General features: G+C 48.7%; 6 protein-coding genes across 6 annotated transcripts; 3 read left to right on the top strand and 3 right to left on the bottom strand.

Moving 5' to 3' along the window:
- Positions 1 to 281: 281 nt before the first annotated feature.
- Positions 282 to 2,469, bottom strand: A1O9_01948 (uncharacterized protein; the record flags this gene model as incomplete). Its single annotated transcript, XM_013407524.1, has 12 exons — positions 282 to 506; positions 562 to 662; positions 723 to 900; positions 953 to 1,035; positions 1,185 to 1,294; positions 1,343 to 1,438; positions 1,486 to 1,657; positions 1,719 to 1,750; positions 1,799 to 1,905; positions 1,961 to 2,076; positions 2,129 to 2,251; positions 2,304 to 2,469. The coding sequence occupies 12 exons, from the start codon at positions 2,467 to 2,469 to the stop codon at positions 282 to 284; spliced, it is 1,509 nt and encodes a 502-aa protein (XP_013262978.1).
- Positions 2,470 to 4,041: 1,572 nt separating this feature from the next.
- On the bottom strand, positions 4,042 to 4,671 carry A1O9_01949 (uncharacterized protein; the record flags this gene model as incomplete). The annotated part of the gene is made up of 1 exon (XM_013407525.1): positions 4,042 to 4,671. A coding segment is annotated over one exon (630 nt), but the record flags the coding sequence as incomplete, so codon positions are not given.
- A 1,733-nt stretch (positions 4,672 to 6,404) lies between these two features.
- Positions 6,405 to 7,610, top strand: A1O9_01950 (uncharacterized protein; the record flags this gene model as incomplete). The annotated part of the gene is made up of 1 exon (XM_013407526.1): positions 6,405 to 7,610. One exon carries the CDS (start codon positions 6,405 to 6,407, stop codon positions 7,608 to 7,610), a length of 1,206 nt encoding a protein of 401 aa, XP_013262980.1.
- A 1,553-nt stretch (positions 7,611 to 9,163) lies between these two features.
- Positions 9,164 to 11,012, top strand: A1O9_01951 (uncharacterized protein; the record flags this gene model as incomplete). The annotated part of the gene is made up of 4 exons (XM_013407527.1): positions 9,164 to 9,259; positions 9,315 to 9,452; positions 9,526 to 10,587; positions 10,665 to 11,012. 4 exons carry the CDS (start codon positions 9,164 to 9,166, stop codon positions 11,010 to 11,012), a joined length of 1,644 nt encoding a protein of 547 aa, XP_013262981.1.
- A 124-nt stretch (positions 11,013 to 11,136) lies between these two features.
- Positions 11,137 to 12,005, bottom strand: A1O9_01952 (lactam utilization protein lamB; the record flags this gene model as incomplete). The annotated part of the gene is made up of 3 exons (XM_013407528.1): positions 11,137 to 11,675; positions 11,724 to 11,895; positions 11,949 to 12,005. The coding sequence occupies 3 exons, from the start codon at positions 12,003 to 12,005 to the stop codon at positions 11,137 to 11,139; spliced, it is 768 nt and encodes a 255-aa protein (XP_013262982.1).
- Positions 12,006 to 12,464: 459 nt separating this feature from the next.
- On the top strand, positions 12,465 to 16,299 carry A1O9_01953 (urea carboxylase; the record flags this gene model as incomplete). Its single annotated transcript, XM_013407529.1, has 3 exons — positions 12,465 to 12,929; positions 12,977 to 15,418; positions 15,475 to 16,299. 3 exons carry the CDS (start codon positions 12,465 to 12,467, stop codon positions 16,297 to 16,299), a joined length of 3,732 nt encoding a protein of 1,243 aa, XP_013262983.1.
- Between the last annotated feature and the right edge of the window lie 6 nt (positions 16,300 to 16,305).

Genomic DNA, 16,305 nt, shown 5'->3' on the forward strand with positions numbered 1-16,305 from the left:
TGGATTCACCTAATAATCTACCAGGCTGTCAGCTGTCAGGGGCACTATGCGGGTCCTTTGAACAACCCAATGATGCAAAGGAGCAATTTTGGCTGGGATGCACTGGATAGGACAAACAACTTTGAATGTCAGTGACCATGATTGTACCCATACAGTGGCCGAGAACACCGAAATCGCCTTCGCATACACCCAATTGAGTAATCACGGAAAACTATAATTACGTCTTTTGTCGGATCGCCTCGGTGCGTTACCAACCTCCAGTCCCTATACCTCGATAGTTCCTAAGCAACCGAATCACCATATTCGGCTGTGTTCGGTGGCACGACCTCCCGCTTCTGCCTCGCCAAGTCCCTATTATGCAAATGTCGCATAATGAGAACAATTGCCGCTGCCGCCACGCCGAAACCGGCAGTGATGTAGTTACCAACGACGATGTATGGCTGTTTATTTGCGGGGAAGGTAAAGATAGGAACCCAGGCAATAAAGATGTAGCCAAAGGCATTCATCTGAGTGAGGTCGTCAGTTTTTAGCTCGTGATATTAGAGAAATGGCAGCTCCTACCAGTGCACCGACATATGCTCGCTTCTCGGGATTAAGTCTGTTCACCTCGTTTACCCAGGTCCAAGTTATGCCCGCAGCTACTCCGGTAAGAGCAGTAAGGTCTAGACAAATAAGGAGGTCAGGTTAGACGCTTATCCTTTTGGCAAACCAAAAGGACTCACAATAGAGTACCCAACGTTGTCCCCTATCGGTTGGGTGAACAGGTGTGGCGGCAAGCGCTGTTGGAAAGATGATGGCCATCGCACTAACAAACAGCATACCAGGCCACCGAAGCGACCCAGGCAAACTATCCGAAATCCACGCGTTGACGGCGGTGCCAAAGATTTTTATTATATTAATCTAGTCAAATTCATTAAGCTCATTTAATCGCATAGCCAGACCAAAGACTTACGCCGAGTGGGATAATATTGATCTCAGCCACTGAAAAGACGGGCGGCTGTCCTTCAGTATTATAGCTCTTAACCCAGAAGATCACTGCTAGGGTTAAAATTTGTGGACGTCTCATAGTAGAAGCGACTTACTCGAGCCCCCGGATTGCCCGAACTGTATCATGAGCGCATAAAATAAGGGAACTACCCAATTATCAGCAGCTGGAAGTACCGGAATTTGATCAATGTACTCACAAAGAAAAGCATGCCACGTCATATGCCAGCGTTTCACATCTTCCCACCTATAGAATCCAGTGAATGGTCGTGTTTCCGTAGGCATTCTTGCGCGTGCCAGCTCAATTTCTCTCCCGGTGAAGATCCTGGATGATATCAGCCAAGCTATAGTAGGGAACGAAGAGACCCACCAATTAGGCTTCGCTCGAGCAGGGAGTTGAGGAATGGCAAGTGCGGTCCACATAGCACTAGGGACAGAGATGCAGCCACAAATACTATTAGGATCAGCTTTGGTTTCTCTGATGGATTTGGACTTATATACATATACATCCACCGCCAACCAGCGAGGCCGCCGGATCCATTAAGTCCTGAATATATCGCAGCCATTAGGAAACCAGAAAACAGGGGCCCGATCTCTGTAGCAATCGCAATTATCGTGGCACGTCGCGCCAGCTCATGAGGCTTGTAGTAACTTGCGCACACGTACATGACCGCTGATAAATTCTGTAGTTAGAAGGTTTTGGCACCAAAAATGTATGCTTGTTAGGATATTACCTGGATAGTGGCCTGCCTCGAAGATTCCGACGCTAGGACAAAGTTAGAGTTTTCAAATTGTCGAAGGACAATAGACGTACAAGAAGCGGAAAACGTAGAGTTGCTGAACATTTTGAACACCAGCATGGGCAAAGGTGAAGACTGTCCATGATAGCTCGAGAAATGCTATATAAAGTGGAACGTTCACCTGATTCCGGGTTAGTACATAACAGGAAGTACGCGATTCGAAAGGTAAAGCATACCCGAGTAAGTAGCAGGTTCGAGGGGATCTGCCCGAACACATATGCCGCACTCCAGATCGCGTTGGCGTAGTTGAGCTCCTTTCCATAAAGCGAGAGATCCTCCTTCATACCACTGTCTAGAGTCAAAATTAGTAGACATTGAGTTTATCTTGCGGGCATGACGCATACTAAAAGCATTGTTGATGTTGACTTGATCAAGGTAGCGGCAGATAACCCCTAGGAATGCGGCTGATAAGAGTGTCAGGTCGAGCTTATTGAGGAAGCGAGCCTCTTCTTTTGGACAATCGAGCGCTACAAACGATCATGTAAGCATTCTTCATTTCTGATGTTGGAAGAGACCTACTGGACCAGATGTATGACCTCCAGGTTCGCTTAGCTTCATGTTGCGCTGGAAACTCTGGATCCTTCAAGCTCGAGGCAGTCCGCTTCGTTTCCATGCACACCGGCACCTGAGCCCCAGTTTTCCCAACAGTGGGGATTTGCAGAGGGTTTTCGCGACTTTGTGACATGTTCAGCAGTATTGATCTGCTCAGACCAGAGAAATCCTACTTCAAGCTTCTTTCTGCCCGCATAGGCCTTTAAGCATGTTAATAGACCACGGTCGTAGGGAAGGATTAAAGTAATTCAAACTTAGGTAAAGAAAACCGGTGGCTTGCTTCCATGCTATATGGCGGTATCATGCCTGACACTCTCCCAAGAGCAAAGCTGGGCCAATATTTAGCGGCCCTATCTATGCCTACGCAGGGCAGAGCGGGGAACATCTAGACTGCGTCGAAATAATGGACAATCAGTAGCTGATTCTTGCCAATGTCTTAGCTATCCGGCCCATATCGTGATTATCTCAGGAATGTTTCTGCGGTCGAATCGCTCAGGAGTCTTTCTGTCGCAAATACGGTTGTATTATGAAGACATGATCAACTCATTCGAACCTGCAGGCTACAACCCATGAAGATACCAAAAGTAGAGAGCCCGGAAAAAGCCATCGTAGGCGATCTCTGGAAGCTGGATTACTAACGGTGCAGATGAAGACTTGGCTTCTGATTACTAACGGCGCAAGCCGTCGGCTTGTACAAGCATCTACTATTACCTAGGCGGGCTAGCAAATTGAGATGGGTGCCTCATATGTTGTTCAAGGCAAAGGCGTCTTCTAACAGCAGGTCGTCCAACCATTTTTCAGGATCATCGCCCACCATAAGTGAGTCAAATAGGGGGCCTTCGTCATTATCAGAGCCCCCATTGAAAGTTGAGCCCAGCTCGAGAGCACCCAGAGGATCGGATTGCTCACCCAGGTTCGTTGCGGCCCGGTGCACAGTCTTTTCAGTGTTGCTGAAGTGCTGATACAGGCGGTCGTGGGATCCCAGATGAAATTGATTGGCGAAAAGTTGTTTTGGATTCACGCCATTTGTTTCAATCGGTATCATATCCAATTTTGAAAGAATCACATCGAACATGCGCAGTGTCCATTTGAGGCTGTGCCAATACTTAGAGCCTGCTCGAAGAAAGGCAAGGCCTTTTCGTATTAATGATTGATCAGCACAAGGCATCTGACCAGTACGGGAAGCGTTCAGTGCAATTTCAATTTGCATCGCCACCGTCGTTGAGGCACACAAGTGGCCCTGGCACCATACGTCAAGCTGCGTTTCGAGATAGTCATGGAAATCCAGCACTTACATTGAAAACGGACAGAAATGCATTAGATCATGAAGTATGATGCGGTCGAAAATCGTGCCTAATTCTAGGATGGAGTTTTGTTGTTTCTGATACGCTCGGAGCAACAAGCTGCTGTCGCGTTGAGCAGTCTCGTATAATTTTCTTGCTTCTCTCCAAAGAAGAATCTCGAACCGACAGCTCATTGCTCTCAACACCAGGATCCAGACATTCTTATGCGACCAGGTTTCGACACTCTCAGGGTATAACTCAAATGGCAAAAGTCGTTTCCATTCGAGCATTGCGATATTAAGTTCTTCAATCACAGAAATTGGTGAACCTTGATCTGGCACCCTGAATGTGTGGATGAATCTTGCACCTTGAGAAAGTTGTCAGAAACCGAAACCAACCATATTCTCCCGAGGGCACCTACATATATGGGAGAGCTTTGTGTTGTGAATAAGGTATAGCACTTGTACGGGGGACAGAGTACAGGGGTATTCAGCACCAGAGTCTTGGGTGTGAGCCTCGTCCTCTTCCGTGCAATCCTCCACTTCCAATTCGAGAACATCGCAATGTCTATCATTCAGTCCGCGAACATTGTTGCGCCCAGAGATAGCCATCAGCACATCCTTGTTGAACATGACCCAAAATATGCGTGTGAATAGCTTCTGTGTTTCCATATCTAATTGTCTCGCCATTTGTTTTCGATGCAGTCCGAGTTGAGTGGCTAAACGTACTGCGTTGTTGAGCCAGTACCTACAATCCTTGTCCAACCCGAACGAAAAATATGATGAAGTCAAAATCAATGATCCTTGCAGAAGAACCAGTTGCGACTGCTCACCTCCCAAGTCGTACAGTAATTGAGCTTTTGCGAAGAAAGACCTCTGAGCAGTGTATCTATCAGGATACCCGCTTTCCGCAAGGAGTGATGATGACATGTAAGGCGCAACACTCGTCAGGGTGCACTGACAAATGAAGGTGGAGTATGTTCCCGCGGTATAGCGACGCACGAAACTGACACTGTCCAGAACTGGGGTATACGGATAGACCCGCTCGAAGTAGAGCCCGTAGGAGCTTCTCGCTTCAAGTTGAGTTAATTAGTAGTCTATACTCTGAACCGCGAATGAGACATACCAAGTTGCCGGTGGCGGAAGCACAAACGCTCCACTCCTTTCTAGAAATTGGATGGTCTCTCCTGTAGTAGGCCGTATTTAGTCTCCGGCACGATAGCCAGACTCATCCAGCAATAGTCGAACAAATCTTCCACTCGACCGCTGCCCGAAAAGCTCTCCAAGGATGGTGGTAGAATTAACGCCGTCATGGTACTCCAGGACTTCACGTCCCTTAGCTGAATGAGCTTCTTGATTAGGTGAGAAAATATCATCGCTGCAATTGGCTATTTTGCGGCATGTTTCCAGAGGTATATCCTCTTCTAATATCGCATCTGCTGTGGGCTCAGGTAGTACGGGATTCGGAGGATCCTCGGTGTCTAACGAATCTATTGAAATTGGACAAGAAAGAGGGGGACGTTGACGAGACTGAAGGCCATAGGGAGACTTTGACACTGGCTCATGTGCGATAGGGTTGAACACTTCATTGGCAGGAGCGCCCTGGACTGCTCGCTGCATTTTTGGAGGCCTAGGAACAGCGGCAGGGTTCTCGAGAGACCAAACATGTTCTTGTAGATGGTAGCCCTCTTTTAATTTGTGCCTCCTTCTTCGACATTTGGGTTAGACCGAGTTCAATGAGGTAGGAATTGGGGATTGGGACTTACCGAGCTGCTGAAATTGTCCATGGGACGAGCTCGCATGAGTTGTTTCTCCCGCGTTTGATACAGCGCGTGCAGGGCAAGCCAACTTGGCCTGCATCGCACCTTACTTTTTTCTGATGGCAAGAACGCAGGCTCTTGGCTTCTTGACTTTCTCTTCATCATTGGCAATACTTGTCATATCCTCAGACCGGTAGAAATGCGTTCGCAGTCATACATGAGGGCGCCCGCTCTTTGACTTTCATAGTCTGAACATGTGAATGTGATTTATTTTCCATCAGCGGATAAGTTCTGCGAGAGCATACGGAGTGGGAGATAGACCGAAAGACAAGGACAGAAGTGTCAAACAACAATCAATTACTATCGAGGAAGATAAGACAGTATCGGCGCCGAACTGCCATATCTGGCTTGGTGGCTTGGCCTCTTCTCTCAGGGGTCGGTCAGAGGACCGATACAAACAATCAAACCCCATCAGCGAGACTGTCCCCGCCTCGAAAAGGCCGAGGGACATCGAATTGGACGAACTTAGCCCCGCATCTCCGTACAAGGTGCCGAAGCCAGCAAGATGTCTAGATTGCTAACATCATCGAATTCCGTTCATGGTTGTTTCATCCTGAAGGGTTTGGTCTGTTTTGTCGATGAAAGAACAGATTAAAGCCTCCAACCTGAGACTGTCACCCTCATAGCCTGACTCTTAAGTGGGTACGACATTGTAGCAACGATCATGGTACCTAGGGATTGACAAAGGATGTCTTGGGTCAGCCCTGCCTCCTCGCCGTCTCCTCTCTTGAATCAACATTCATCACACAAGTGCTAGCTCAACTCGGTCCACTCGTCACCAGGGACCAGCTAAGCAAGATTTCTCTTCGCAACCAATTGGCCTTTCGCATACCAAGTCGCCGTGATCTAAAACGAGGTAGGACATACCAAATGCTTCTAGGTCTCTGCCCGCGAATCATCCTGACCTTCGACTGTTCAACTGCCATTGCTCATCTAGCACCCTCTTCTCGTCGCCGAGCCATGACTATGTCGTCTGAATGGACGGGAACTGCAAATGCTCATACTCTTGTCCTCCTGGGAGATTTCATGATAGGTCGTCTCATCGATGCTCTTTTGCCTACCAGTATTGCACGGGAGGCGCCAGCATCAGACCCAGAATCTGTCACACAGCTTGTCGATCATTCGATTCTTCCCAAGTACCCGGAATTGAAATCTTATGGCTATCATTCACCTTGGGGCAATAGCCTCAACTTACTCAGAGGTGCTGACATGGTGATAGCCAATCTTGAAACAGCGTTGACAACGAGTGAGCGGAAATGGGAACACAAAGTTTTCAACTATCGAAGTCATCCCGAAAATGTCAAATGCCTGATGAACATAGGAATGGGGGACGGCGAAAGAAGAGGATACGTCAGCTTGGCAAACAACCATACCCTTGACTGGGAAGTGGAAGGATTGGCCGAGACTGTGAAAACGTTGAGTGACGCTGGCGTTGGGTTTGCGGGAGCAGGGAGGACACAGGAGGAAGCAGAAAGGCCGGCATCCCTGCAACTTGGTGGAACGCAGCTAGCCACGACGCCATGGAACATTGACTGCTGGAGCTTCTCAGACCACCCCAGTGAATGGAAGGAGATTACAACCTTCAATTTCATCGAATACACGAGGCACGGGAGGGAAAAATTGAAAAGCCAGATATTGTCCGAACAATCCAACCAGAGAAGTCAGAACGATTCGAAGCAGAGGTCGAAGCTGAAAATCATCTCAATTCATTGGGGCCCAAATTATCGATGGCGACCATCCAAGGAAATTGTGGAACTGGCGCATTGGCTGGTTGATGAGTGCGACATCGATATCATTCATGGCCACAGCAGCCATCACATCCAAGGGATAGAAATATACAAAGGAAAATTAATCTTGTATGGATGTGGAGATTTTGTGGATGACTATGCGGTCGATAAGAGTTGGCGAAACGATCTCAGCGCTGCGTGGAGAGTCACGGTCGCCCCCAACAACGAGGTGGCTGAACGAGGTGAGAGGCTTATGGTTCAGAAGTTGGAAGTATTCCCAAACAGGATCGAAAGATTTTCTGCAAACTTGCTGAGCCCGGGCGATGAAGATCATCAGTGGTTGCAGAAGAAGTTCAGGGATCTATGCGATGAACTCGGTACAAAGATTGAGAAAGAATTAGGTGATGAGGGACAAATCATTGTCGACACCAGGAGCCAAGGTTGATCGAATTGATGCTATTTCAGGGTGTGATTCGGTACATATTCATCAATGCGTGGGACCCTAGGGAGATGGACGGAAACAGCCAACCAGTCTGATCAAAGCAATAGGAGGAAGATCATGGCATTGGTGGATCCAATGGACGTGAGAAAATATGGAAAGAGGTAATTAGTATGTACACCTAGTTTAAGCAGATTAGGAACCTTCTGCATCCGCAGATAATTGTCTTGCATGCTCTATAGATCATTCAAATCATGATACCTCGCCAGTACTCGCTCAATTTGCCAGGGCTCTTTTAAACTCCTGTTCGTCTGTCGCAAATTCTTTTCCGCACATCAACAGGCAACGTTAGGGACCCTGATGGAGTACTCGAGTGTGATGATGCCACCTTCGGCCGACGGTCAAGGACTCAAGGCATCTTCGGTGCCGCTCCTGGCAAGTATTGCGGAGATGTGAGTCTGGGGTCTTAGGGTGCCTTGTCTAGTGCTGCATCCTCTGAACGAACTTTGTGCATGGGCGACAGGGCATGTGGAGGAAATGTACTCCGTGCTCGCAGCTTGTTCCTCCGTACCTAGATAGCATTGGTTTGAGTTCTGTGATGGGTTCTCCTTCGGCACCGTTGACGCCGCGGATTTTCCGTCTGCCCATAAATGCCAATTTAGATACTCCGTACTTCCTCGGAGTTAGCTAAGATACATAGCCGAAGGTCTTCAAACTAGTGTTTTGATTGCTTTATATATCGTAATAACTTACATAACCGAAACATGACACGATCGCTATTCTTACAGCAACCCCTTCCCACGAACTTGCCGCTAATCATCTTGCTTTCCTTGTCAATGTTTCAGCTCATATCTAGCTGTAGATGTGTCTCGACCCATAGGATTCTGGGTGGAACCGCTCACATGATAGAGACAATGTGGATGCAGTCACTAGCTCGACTAATTGGTGAGATGGGCTTGAAGACAGGCGGCTGAACGCTTGCGATTGAGCGTCAAGATCGAGGCCACATATGGACGCCTGGTTTCACCGTGATATGACTCTGCTGACCGGGGAAAATGCGGTCGATAGTGAGAGTAAGCTGATCGGTACAGGGTACAAGGTACGAAGCACCCCGTTGAGTCACATGATTCTCAGGGCATCTGATATTATGTACGGTGTAGGTAGCAGCCCACAGCCCGAGGGGCATCACAGGGAACTAGTTTACTCCAAGTAAGTGATATTCAGCAAGAATCCGGTTGAAATACAATACAAAGCGGGGCCTGGAAGCGGCCGGGGCGGTGCCGAGGCTGAAACCTCGTACCTACGTAAGGTTTACTGAGGCCCCAGATCTTGGACTACTTAAAGATTACAGCAACTCCACCTGTCAAGCGTTTGGTTTCTCGGATATGACCTACTTACACTGTATATATGACTTCTGTTATGTTTTTCTGAGATTGTGAGGCTGTTCCCTTCGGCAACCTCTGAAGTTTTCCGTAAAGTAGTATCGGCACTGAAATCTGGACTTTCCCATCTGATCCATCGATCCCATTAGCCTTGTTTGAGAGCTGGTCGCGTCCACAATGTACATTACGTCAGAGGAGAAAGGTCTCCCAATACCGACGAAAGACTTGATATCGTGGATCTTCGACGATCCCAAATATGACATCGACAAGGCTGTCAGTTGCAGATTTCTGAAGAATTCAACCTAGACTTCCACTAACAATGGCATAGATATACACTGACACTGCCAAGCCGTCCCGTTCAATCTCTCATCGCCAAGCGCGGACGATAGTGCGCCAGCTGGCTGCTGGATTTCAAAAGGCAGGTGTCAAGAAGGGGGACACTGTCTGTCTTCATTCGTTTAATGATGTGGGTGACTTTGCCTCATCCGGGGAAACTGTAGTCCCCTATAAACCCAAGATATCCTGACGTTCGTTTGTAGATCTATTACCCCGTGGTCGTCCTGGGAATTATTGCTGCCGGTGGGATTTTTGCCGGGACGAATCCTTCGTATACGCCACATGAATTGATACACCATATCAAGACCTCGAGAACAAATTTCCTTATTACTGAACCGGAGATGCTCCCTCAAATTCTCGATGCTGCAAAGACATGCAGTATCCCCCACTCGAATATTTTGATTTTTGACGTACAGAACCAGCCCGTTCCGAATGGATTCGAGTCCTGGACGAAGCTTCTGGGGCACGGTGAGGCCGACTGGGTTCGTTTCGATTCTGAATCACAGTGCAAGAACACGGTAGCCTGCAGACTCTTCAGTTCTGGGACAACTGGTCTTCCCAAAGCCGCCGAACTCAGCCACTACAACCTGATCGCTCAGCATACCCTGGTCTACGAATCGTTTCCCAAACCATACGAAGTCCGACGCATATTGCCTCTGCCGATGTTTCATGCAGCAGCAGTTCCCTCAGTCCACTTCACGCACCTCCGTGCAGGTCACATTGGTTTGGTGATGCGACGTTTCGAACTCGAATCATTCCTTAAGGCGATCGAACAATTCCAAATCACCGACTGCATCGTGGTTCCACCCATGGTCGTTGCGATAGTCATGAGTCCACTGATACAGAAATACTCAATGAAGAGTGTCAAGGTGGCCCTATGCGGCGCCGCCCCCTTGGATAAAGGTACCCAAGCACGCCTTACGGCCGTCCTCAGCGAAGGTGTACCTTTCACTCAAGTCTGGGGCATGACTGAGCTAAGTTGTGTTGCGACCATGTATGTTTATCCCGAAAACGATACGACGGGAGGTTGTGGTCGGCTCATTCCAGGGCTTGAGGCCAAATTGATCGACGATGACGGCAATAACATCACCGCATATAACAAACAGGGTGAATTATGTATTCGCGGGCCCACGGTGATTAAGGGCTACTTTGAGAACCCTTCAGCCAATGCATCATCGTTTGATAACGAGGGATTCTTCAAAACTGGAGACATTGCGTATTGTGACGAGAAGACGAAGGTATGGTACATTGTAGATCGGAAGAAAGTAAGTTTTTCCTTGATCTCAACTTTGTTTAAGTGCGCAGTTCCGCCTTCATTCTGATACTGACTAAAACTCGATAGGAATTAATCAAAGTCCGAGCATTCCAAGTCGCCCCTCCGGAGATCGAAGCAGTGCTTCTCTCGCACCCACACATTGTCGATGCGGGCGTGATTGGCGTGCAGAAATCAGTTGACGACTCGGAATATCCACGAGCTTACGTTGTGCGGCGGCCTTCGCCTGAGGGAGCCGCACTGACGGAGGACTCCGTGAAGAACTATGTTGCAGAGAGATTAGCGAAGTATAAGAGGTTAGAAGGAGGCGTGGTGTTCATGGATGCGATTCCGAAGAACCCAAGTGGGAAGATTCTAAAGCGGGTTCTGCGTGAGATGTCGAAGAAAGAACTCTCGAGTGCAAATGCTAAACTATAAAGGGGGTTGGTTGGTTGGTCTAGACCTTAGAGTTATCTCGATCACTTTTTTCATTTGGCGGTCTTCAGCAACTGAGGGTCATAGATTGGAATCAGATCACTGGCTTGGTGGCCTCTATCTTCGATCACCTTGCATGCTCTTTGTTGAATCTATCAATCACTTCCTTCGTAGTCTTGATGATCTCCAGGCAACCCGGTGAATCAGAGTGGCAGCAGATAGAGATGGGGTACTCCTTGACAGGAAGTTGCACAACACTGCCGTCCGTTGCTGTTACAGACTGAGTATTGAGCTGTTGGCTGACATGGTTCCTCACGTCCTCCGTCTTCCAAGGTTTCTTCTTGCGGTCGATCACCAGCATACCGTCATTACTGTACTTTACATCGCCGTAAAGCTCAGCCCAGAAAGTCATGCCCAAATCATTCGCGGCTTTCTCCATGTTCGTGCCAGCCAGGCCAAACACCGGAATACCCTTGGGAATCCCCTGCATTACCGCCTTCGCGATCTCATAGTCTCGACACATCATGCCATACAGTACACCGTGGGGCTTTACGTGGTGTAAGGGGACGCCCTCAGCGTCAAGAAATCCTTTCAAGGCTCCGACTTGATAAATAGTCATTGCAGTCAATTCTTCCGGGGACATTTTGATCTCACGCCGACCAAATCCTAGCTCTCGTTAGCTTTGAATGTTGAAGTTGTAGCCATACTTCTAACCTTGAATATCGGGAAGTCCAGGATGAGCACCCACTTTGATATTGTGCTTTTTGCAGTTTCTGACGGTCTCCTGCATGATCAAGGGATCGCCTGCATGGAAACCACATGCAATATTTGCGTGATCGATCAATGGCAACAGCTCAAGATCTGGTCCACACACATAGTTTCCATACTACGTGGAAATGTTAGTTTCTTCCATGGCCATCAATCGAGTGGGCCCCTTACAGCTTCTCCTAAATCGACATTGAGCAAGGCTTTGTGCTTGATTGGTGGGGGTGACATGACGTCAGTTAGGAGTCGAAGTTGATCTCGCAGTAACTTAATGTTTCTGTTTCACCACAACCTCGACGCCTTTTGCAACAGTATCAACATATGGGGATAACAATGTTCCTCTCCGTTCAAGCCATCAGATATCGGCCAAATGGAATCAATATCAGGCCACACAGCTCTCTAATACGTCACGCACCTTTGACGGAGAAGAACGATGTGGAGAGGGATCCGAGGTGCTCCATCTCCCCTCAACGGTCTTGGGGAAACTTAATCCTTGAATCCAATCACAAGTCTATCCAAGGGAGGAGAAGGTAAGAGGCGCCAATGATGTGAACGTCACTGCGAGGTGATAAGCCAATGCCAATCCTAATGTAGCGGTGGTGTAAAATCCGCCTGAAACCAAGAAGGTGAAAGCTCCCTTCCCAGATCACACGTCCATGCTGTTGGAAAGCCGTACACTTCCACAGCACTATGGAGAAATTGAAAACTCTCTTGGTTGCAAACCGAGGAGAGATCGCGGTGCGTATATGTAGGACTGCTCGCAGCCTTGGTATCAAGACCATATCCATCTACACGCCAGCAGATGCTGCCTCAGCTCACGTTGGTGCTGCCGATGCAGCTGTCCTTTTGTCCGGGTCTGATGCCAAGGGGTACATCGACGGCGAGCACATTGTTGAGATAGCCAAGTCGAAAGGAGCAGATGCTGTCATTCCCGGCTATGGATTTCTCTCCGAAAATACCGAGTTTGCCAGGCAAGTGGCGGACGCTGGCATGGTCTTCGTTGGACCCAGTCCCAAGTGTATTGATGATTTTGGGATCAAACATACAGCACGCGACCTAGCCGCCAAGGCAGATGTACCGATTGTTCCTGGAACGAAGGGTTTGGTGGGTTCAGAGGATGAAGCCGTTGAAGAAGCACAGAAGCTAGGGTTTCCTGTTCGTAAGCGTGTCTTTCTGTCCAGTGAGGTACTAAAAATGCCTAGGTGATGCTCAAAGCAACAGCAGGTGGTGGTGGAATGGGCTTACTCACCTGTAAAGATGAAGATGGAGTCCGCCAGTCATTCAAGACAGTACAGTCCCGTGGAGAAACGCTCTTCAAGAATTCGGGTCTTTTCATTGAAAAGTTCTATCCATCATCACATCACATTGAGGTTCAAGTCTTCGGAAACGGGCAAGGTCAGGCGATCCATTTTGGAGAGCGAGAATGCTCAATTCAACGTCGTCACCAAAAGGTGATTGAGGAGTGTCCGAGTCCTTTTGTGATAAAGCATCCAGAACTTCGAGAGAAGCTTGGCTCAGCCGCAGTGAGATTAGCAGAGTCGATAAACTATGGCTCCGCCGGTACGATTGAGTATCTCGTTGATGACGAGACGGGCAAGTTTTTCTTTCTGGAAATGAACACTCGTCTTCAAGTAGAGCACGGAATAACTGAATTATGCTATGGTGTTGACCTCGTGGAGCTCATGCTGAAGCAGGCGGATGCCCAGCTACTAGGCAAAGGCGGAATGCAGGGCGAATATCTGAAGTCTCTACAACCCAAGAGTCCGAAAGGGGCTGCCATTGAAGCACGAGTCTATGCAGAAAACCCTGCAAAGGACTATGCTCCCTCACCTGGCACTTTGCAACATGTCTCGTGGAAGGAGGTCGCTGGTTCGAGAATTGACGGCTGGATTCATACTGGAACTAAGGTGACTTCATTCTATGATCCACTTCTTGCTAAGGTTATGGTTCACGCAGACACGCGAGACAAGGCTCTCGAACGTATGTGGGAGCTGCTCGCCGAGTCAAGAATATTTGGACCACCAACCAATATGGACTTCCTTAAAGCCATCCTTGAGGACGATACGTTCAAATCAGGCAAAACTTTGACCAAGTTCCTTGACGGGTTCAAATATGAGCCCAACGCCATAGACGTTTTGCAAGGGGGAGCATACACTTTGATCGAAGACTGGCCAGGTCGGCCAACAATAGGAAGGGGATTCTCTCATTCTGGTCCGATGGATCCGCTGGCATTCAGAATTGCTAACGCACTCGTGGGCAATGCGCCTGGAAAGGAAGGGATTGAAATCACACTAAGCGGTCCAGACCTCAGATTTCTCGGTCCTGCAATCATCGCCATCTGTGGAGCACCTATGGAAGTAAAGATTGATGGAAAGCCTATGTCAATGTGGACTCGTCTCAAAATAGAGGCAGGTCAGCGGCTCACGATCGGGAAGACAACGGGAGGGGGATGCAGATCGTATCTGGCAATATACGGGGGGCTTCCGAGTATTGCTACTTGGTTTGGATCCAAATCTACTGCTCCCATGACCGCCGTGGGAGGCTATCAGGGCAGAGCACTTGCTGCAGGAGACCTTCTCGCGATTAGAAAAGATGTCCCTAGGGTCACAGGGGAACTGAAAATACCAGACCATTTGATTCCGTCTTACCCCGAGGAATGGGACCTCTTCGCCATGCCCGGACCCTACGACGAGGGCTATATCGAAAAGGATTCCATCGAGGAGTTCTACAAGACGACATGGAAGATATCTCATAACGCGGCCCGAGGTGGTATTCGTCTCATCGGTCCGAAGCCTAAGTGGGCACGTTCAGATGGCGACGAAGGCGGTGCTCACCCTAGTAATGTCATCGAATACGGGTATCCAGTCGGCACAGTGAACTGGACCGGCGACGATCCGTGCTTGTTTCCCATCGATGCTCCTGACTTTGGTGGATTTGTCTCGGCGACCACTATTGTCAAGGCAGACTATTGGAGGCTGGGTCAGATGAAGGCCGGCAACAAGTTGCGGTTCAATAGGGTATCGTATCAAGATGCAATTGCGAAAAGGAATGAAGTCGAGGAGTTCCTTGGCTTGATTCATGACTGTTGCAACGGCAAGGCTAACTTTAGTGATGCATTCCCGTTGAAATACCAAGGACTACCTCCCTCAGTCAAGAGTCAAGGTTGGGAAGTCGCTGTCATTCACCAAATTAAAGAAGAAGGCAACCAACCTCTGGTGTCTTATCGACAAGGCGGCGACGATTTCATCTTGATCGATTACGGCTATGGTGCATTTAATCTCAACTACCGATGCCGTGCTGTGGCGTTGTACCGGAAGCTCAAAGAAGGCACCGGTGACATCTCCTTTGAAAATGGCGCACTACACACTGGCATGGCATGTGGGAATTCCCTGATGCTTTACTACGATTCCCTGAAAGTCAGCCGCCAAAGAATCCTAGATTATCTCTTAAAACTTGAAAACGAGCTGGGTGACCTTAGCGAGGCCAAATTTCCCAGTAGGAAGTACAGGCTTCCCATCACTTTCGAGAGCAAGAGGCAGAAGGAGAGCTTACAGAGGTATATCGAGACTCAGAGGCCGTATGCAACCTACCTTCCGGATCCTCTGGAGTTTGTTGCTAAGAACAATGCTTTCACTCCGCAACAGGTATGTGTGGCAGAATATACCTCTTCTGATTTTGTGCTGACTACCAAATGTTAAAGCTTCGAGATATTTTTACCAAATCCTCGCTGATGGTGGTTGCAGTGGGCTTCTTTGTAGCGCTGCCGATTGCCCTGCCAATTGATCCTCGTCAGCGAATTCAGTGCCCCAAGATGAATCCATCGCGGGTACATACTCCCGAGGGCCAAGTAGGATGGGGAGGATCGTGTATGGCGCTATACAACGTCGAATCACCCGGTGGGTACATGAACACAGGGCTTTCGATTCCCGGGGCAGACATTCTAGGATTTAAAAACGGGTACAGCTCGGAAAAGCCCTGGTTGTTCGAAGACTTCGACCAAATCACCTTCTACGAGGTCAGCGAGGACGAGTACGAGTCCATGATGGCCACTTTCCGAAGCGGCAGGTACAAATATGAATATGAAGACACGGAATTCGATATGAAAGAGCATAACCAGCTTCTCCGAGACACAAAGGATGAGGTCGAGAAGATCCGCGCAAAGCAACGAGAAGCGCAAGCTGAGATGGACAGGCTTGAGAAGGAGCTTTTGGACAAATGGAGCAAAGAGAAAGAGGCCGGGAAGATCAGTATGGATACAGTGGAAGAACTTCTGCATGACCCGGGTATCATTGCGATCGAAGCGCCCCTCAATGCCAACGTGTGGAAGGTCGAGGTCAAGGAAGGCGATCCAGTCAAAGTCGAACAGATTGTTTCTATTCTGGAAGCAATGAAGTTGGAAATCCCAGTGAAGACCGAGCAGGATATGGAAGGTGCCACGGTTGAGAAGCTGCTGGTAAAGCCGAATGATGTTGTGCAGGCTGGTGCGCCGTTGATGTTATTGCGCAGGCCGAAAGGAGAGGAATAGGAATAT

Source organism: Exophiala aquamarina (genome assembly GCF_000709125.1).
Source record: "Exophiala aquamarina CBS 119918 chromosome Unknown aczIA-supercont1.2, whole genome shotgun sequence".
Classification (NCBI taxonomy): domain Eukaryota; kingdom Fungi; phylum Ascomycota; class Eurotiomycetes; order Chaetothyriales; family Herpotrichiellaceae; genus Exophiala; species Exophiala aquamarina.